The 6355-nt window shown below is 41.3% G+C and overlaps 1 protein-coding gene across 1 annotated transcript in view; it reads left to right on the plus strand.

Moving 5' to 3' along the window:
* The first annotated feature begins 1360 nt into the window (after positions 1-1360).
* The window catches only part of b4galnt3b (beta-1,4-N-acetyl-galactosaminyl transferase 3b), a 20797-nt gene continuing 15802 nt past the window's right edge, over positions 1361-6355 (plus strand). Inside the window, exons 1-3 of the mRNA XM_035665451.1 lie at positions 1361-1875; positions 6079-6134; positions 6262-6336. Of these exons, the coding sequence (XP_035521344.1) occupies positions 1740-1875; positions 6079-6134; positions 6262-6336 (267 nt within the window). The 5' untranslated portion in view covers positions 1361-1739. The remainder of the gene's footprint in view (positions 1876-6078; positions 6135-6261; positions 6337-6355) is intronic.

A 6355-nucleotide genomic window follows, 5' to 3' on the forward strand; every position in this document is an offset into this window, starting at 1 on the left:
AGGAGTTATTCATCATTTATTTATTATTTTATTTATTCCAGGCTAGATGTTTGCTTGGGTTTTGAGACTGCTTGATTTTAGGTGGTTCTTTGTTTTGTTTTGTGACATAAGCACTATTTAGTTTATATAGGAAGGAAGGGAGGTACAGGAGCTGTACTCTCCAAGGAGGAACTGTATTTTATTTTTCCTTCCAGAGCAGCAGGAGCCAATTCCTTTGTTCTTTGTTTGCTTGCTTGACAGTAGACAAATAAACCCTCAAGAGAGTGGATTTACAATGGACACACAGTCCGTATTAGGTGGATCAACAATAACAACATAAAAGTTCAGGGTTAGATTCACTCCCAACAAATATTCTAATAAATATTATATCCCTTTAGAGTTTATTTTGTGGTCTAATTGTTGCATAACCTACATTATGTTAGTACTAGTATGTTATTTAAGGCTAAATAACCTGAGAGCCCGAGCTAATCGTTCTCACTTGTATTATGCAAATTTCCCAAACAGCAAGACTTATATAATATACAAATATAATATATATACAAATGTACTTCAATAATACTTCATAAAATTAGCTAGTAAAGCAGCAGCCCAGTGGACAGATAGTGCTGACCACCGTTGAAATGGTTCTTCATCTAATAATTGTATTATAAATATAATTTAAGGCTGCATACATGTAAGTAAAACTTTAAGTAAGTAAGTAAACCTTTATTTATATAGCACCTTTTTGACACAGATCCAAAGTGCTTTCCAAACAACAAATAAATAAAGCATAACAATGCACACAAAAACACACAGAACATAGTTATAGCATGCCTAAAGACAAACAAAGGGAAGATAAAAACCAAAAGGGAGGGATAAATTAAAAGAGACACGACAGATGAGAAAAACAAACAAGGATATCTATGAAAAGGCTTGCCTGTAGTGGTGGCTATGCGTAGTCATATAAAGCGTTTAAAGTGTTAAATAATATCAGAAAAGGAAATAAATGAGTAAAGGAAGTATACAGTTAATACAGGTACATCCCAGGTAAAGGGTGATGGGTGTTGCCCATGTTCACTCCTCCCTCCAATCTCAGAGCGACGTCAAGCTGCCTAAAAACAACGCGTTTCCGGTGGCAGATTTCAAAATAAATCACCCGCTGACAAACGTCTCGCCGCGTCTACTACAATATACCAAACAAATACGTTTAAATTGAACTAAATTAGACAGTTCATCGGTAATGTGCAGTGAAGAAACTCAATCACAGCTATGCGAGCGCTGTTTGACCTTCACTGTGGCACACGCTTTTACTTTGAAAGGCAAACGCTGGCGCTGTTGCACCTTTCTGTCCGCAACTCTACGAAAAGTTGTGTGAGGAGTAAAGAGCGGGGGTGAGATTTCATCGCTCACTCCGTTGTTTGAGCTACTTCGTGTGCGCATAGTGCTGGACCAGCCGGAGCAGAGGTCAGGACGGGGAGCTCTCTGTGTGAGATACGGAAGCACCGAGGAAGCCCCCTTTGATAGAGCTGCTCAGTGTTATACAGAACCGGCCGGCTTTCCCTCGGTGGGGCATGGTGAGTTTTTTTTGCGGGATGAGAGCCACCAGGGGCCGCGCACATTGGGGATATCCAGGGCGCCTGTAGTGTGCACCCACTGGGAGCAGCGGTGGGGTGGCAGGCTGGTGGTCGGTCCCTTCCTGATGACAAAGCGGGTGGCACAACCGATGAATAACTCGGAGGAGGTTTCGCCCGGGAGACAAGATGATCGCGGCGTTTTTCCCCTTGAAGAAACTGCGGCGCAACGGCAAATATCTCCTGTTCGGGGCGATCCTGCTGGTCGGAGCTGTGGCCGTCTACAATGAGATGGTCGCTGCAAAAGCATGGAGCAGTGATAGCAGTAAGTTTGTGTTTACGACGGCTCCTTACTCAACAAGTGTTGGTGCTTTTTAAAACTTTTTAAAATCAATGCATCGTTTTAAGACCGCACTGATGCAGCAGGCTGATAAGGGAAAGGCATGCAGAAAAAAAAAAGAAGCATTGCCACATAAACTTGCATAAATATTTGGGCTGCAGTACAATTGAAGGCATCAGGTAGTTAACCAAGTGTCAACACCAAAGGCTGACCACAAAGCAGAATCTGTGTGTTGAAACAAAGACACATGTTCCATGTTAAACCTCTAACTAACTAACCTAACTATTTAAAATGACACCAAATTAAGCCTATTGCAGGAATGTTGTATTGGATTATAACTTACAAAGGTTTTTACCATTTTTCTGGCCATTTATTGAATGTGAAATTACATAAACAGAATGTGATCACCTTCAATGCAATATGAACCACAGATCTCCTATGTGAGCGTGAACCAGTATATATCCCTACATCCACTTTGGCTTTTACTTTTATATGAATAATGCTGGAGGTACAGGAAACATGAGCCAGCAGCAGGTGAATCAACAGGTCAACTTAAAGAAATGGCGCAGTGTGTGTGTGTGAGAGCGAGAGGGGGGATGGTCAGACCACACTCAGGTTCACACTCAAAAGGAAGTTTCGTCTCACGCTGGGTTACCAAACTTCCTGCCCTTTATCGTGTTTACACCTCAGCTTACCATCTGCTGCATTGTACTTGCACCCAAAGTATAACATGAGGGTGTCACCACACTGGCCTGGTTGGAGATGAGAACAGTGAAAATTGTCAGGTTGGTGTCTACCCACAAGGTAGAAATAACAAAACATGACACAGGCATTTTGAACAAAGCTTGACGTGTAAACACATGCCTGAGACCTACATTAAAGGGCTTGCCTATCTACACATTCCTGGGTTGTAGCCCCCTCGTCACGGTGGGTCTTCTCTCGAGGGAAGGACTATATGTAGCCGCCAAACAGAGGTGAAAGAGCGATACGAGGATCTAAAAATGTGCCATAGAAGAGCGACAGGTGGGCACATGGGAATATGCCATCATAGTTTCAGGTGTTTGGGGTGACAAAGGGATTCAGAAGGTGTCAGAAGTGTTCATTTAAGTGCTAAGACTATTTTGACTAATTAGAATTCCAGTTTTTCCACATGGGATGGGTCCAAATATCAGACACACAACTGAAGTGATTCCATGTAACAGCAATTATTTTTCTCATTAAATCATAATCAATCACAGGAGGTGACAACAACAAAACAGCAGACAGTTTTAAAGTATTGAGACAGTTGAAATGTAGATTTTGATTAAGAAGCGCTGCAGTTGGATACAAGGAAGTTTTGCCCAAATATTGTGCTCGCAGGGCAGGGCAGGGCAGGCTGTTTCAGACAGTGATACACATTTTCGGTTATTTCCATGGCTCAACAACAGCTCAAATAACTCACACCTAGATGTACAAAGACTTTCCTGTTGAAAGATATTTAAGGTTTATTTTTATAGGGAAGTTGTCACTATAAAAAATCCATTTCCCTCATTGCATGGACCCAAACTGCAGTCTTTATTATCATGGCTTGTTTGTAATTCCCATCCACATAACTCTGTTAAAGTTTGCAGGGATGAAATCATACTCGACTAAAATGTGCTTAAATTTAGTACAGTAGTCACATATAAACAAGAAACAGATGGTTGGGCTACATATGGTGATTCAGTCTGTAGACCTTTCTCAAGTCATCGCAAAGTATAATGACATCTTTACACACAGGCTTTGATTAAATATTGGCTCTTCATTAAGCTCCTAGTATTTACACTTGGTCAACAAATGCTTAAATCATAAAGTCAAAGATCCAGTTCCGGGATTGGGGCAACCTCGAAGAAGTTAAATTATCTTTTATTAATCCTCGTAGGGAAATTCTAACTAACTACTGATCCACTGTGCCGTCCTTCTCAAGTGGCATTCTGCAGCTTTGACAAAAGATTATGCTGGCTGTGATCTGCAGTGAGAAATTTAGCATTATAAGGTAGAAATATGTTTTACGGCTCTTGACAGATTATTTGTTTCTTCATTTTTGGCAAAAAATGGCTCTTTGTGATAGTAAAGGTTGCTGACCCCTGCTCTAAACTAACAGTCAGGTTTCACGTGGAAAGAAAACACCCAGCATAAAGCGTTAGTGCTCATGAGGGCATCATCTTTTACACCCTCACTACTGATCTTTTTACAAAGTAAACACTGTGTATCTCATTGTTCTACTGTACATTGTGCACATACACCAACATCCTACAGTACAGTCTGCGTGATTCATTTTATTGTTATAATCCTCTTTGGCTCAGTGCGTCCAAACTAAAAACTAGAAGCAATGTCACTGCAAGTGTTGTGGTTTTCTCTTGTGCACAGCAACGTAGTGACATGTTCATCGCCTGAAAACCATAGAGAAGAAACTGCCTGACTAAGATTGTCGACACCGGTTACCACAGCAGCACTCTTAGGCTCGGCTCTGCGTATGCGTCTTTAAGGGATGGCTTGTTTTTCCCCTATGTAGGTCACACGGGCACTTAAGAACACAGATAACTATGAAGGGCTGCAGTTAATAAATGTCCCGATGGAGAAATGGCTGCTTGTGTTGGTACATGATTGTTATGAGGTGATACTGTCTACTGGGCACATTTTTGAATCCTTTGGTAGAAAAGTTGTAGTTGAGTTAATGATAAAATAATGGAGAAGAAAAAAACCCTCTGGTATTTCATTGTTACTTCCCCATAATTACCAGTTGTATGTTTGACTATGTAAACTGCATATTTGACTGTCTATATTGGATTTACGTAGCCTCGCCCCTGTAATCTACATGCAAGTGCAACAGTGCTTGTTTAAAATCCTTCTGACTTGAATTGTCCATCAAAAATGTGTTTTTGTCTGCGTCAGAAGAGTAACCTGAAATAGTTTCCAAAAAACCCCCACACAAAACAGACCAAAACGTCACATTAATACAATAACCACATGAAAGACCTCCAGTCTCTTTTGTTGTTTAGATGTAATATTTGTGCCCTGTATGAAGGTGGACAGCCTGTAAGGCCCGAAAAAAAAAATTTCTTCAATTTTTCTTTTTTTTTTTTTTCATTTCAAATTTTGAATCATTGAATTTCACCAAACAAAGCACTGACAGTCATTTTGAAAAAGACTGGAAACAAATGCATTATGAGTGCTGTGGGGAATATTGTGATGAAAAGGCAACAGAAGAAGGGTAAGGAGAAAGACTGGATAAGTGCAGATGGAGATAAAAATATTCCTCTCTTTCTTTTCTTAACCGCTGCTCTAGGATTACTTGTGTTGCCAAAATTGGCTCCCATGTCTCAAGGGTGTGTGTGTTTGGAGATCTCCACCCTGGTGATAATGACAGACTAGTCCACAAGTACTGTAACTGCAATTCACTCACTGACACCACAAACTCATTAAAAACCAAACAGTGAGGTTGTCTTTTAAAATATACACCACCCTATAATTAGAAAGATGACGGACGGAGTTAAAAGGAGTAATAATTGGCTTCTGCTCTGCCAGAGAGCCAACACGCGAGTGCCATAGCAGCTCATTGAAGGCTGTGACTGAGTTGATTTACATTCAGTGGTCATCAGCATTGAATTGGAACAGGGAGTGGGTGGGACTTTGCTGGGACACTGGGCTTCATTGTTCATGCAACGTAATCCCACAATAAATGGATGAAAAAGCATCTTGCATATGGAAGACTGGAAATCTGGTAACACCTGTTGTAGGTGATGACTTTTAAAGTGCCAAGCTAGTTAGATTTACGACACTAGATGTGACAGTTTATGTAATTTGCAGGAATGTCTTGTGGTCGCAGCAGAACACCGTCCGTGCCAGGTTTTCAGGAGTACTGTTTGAGGTTTCGCTTATCTATCACACAAGAAAAATGTGTGTACTTGTACCCTCTCAACACACCCTCGCAGTTGAGTCTCTGTTTTAACTGATTTTCCTGTGCCACCAAGAAGCACATCAAGCCACATGCGATTTTGGTATTAGAATACATTTTGTTTAGATGCAAAGTCCGGAAGCCAGTACAGTAACAACAACCTTTTCCACCTCCTGGGGAAAATCTCTTTGTGACAATGTTGCCCATCTGTGTACAGTCGTCAGTGTCTGTCAGCCCTGCACTGCTCTGATTGTTTTTACTCACTTCCTCAGGTATGAATCCTGACGCTGACGGCAGCAGCTGGAGGAGAGCCATGTTTGACGAAAGGGTAAGGACGCTGCATGGAAAAAGAAGTGGTAATAGAAAACAGGGTGGTGCAAAGGGGTGTTTGAGCAGGGAGAGGTGGAGGAAAACAAGCTAAAGTTAGTGATTTTGTGTGTGTGTGTGTTTTCCAGGTCAGAAGGGACCATCAACAGGAGGATTCAGATACTTGGAGCTCCAGCTACACTCCACAAACCTGGAAACCAGAGGTGTGTGTGTGTTTGTGTG

This window comes from Morone saxatilis, unplaced genomic scaffold (genome assembly GCF_004916995.1).
Source record: "Morone saxatilis isolate NCDOM2014 unplaced genomic scaffold, NCSU_SB_2.0 Contig2, whole genome shotgun sequence".
NCBI lineage: Eukaryota > Metazoa > Chordata > Actinopteri > Moronidae > Morone > Morone saxatilis.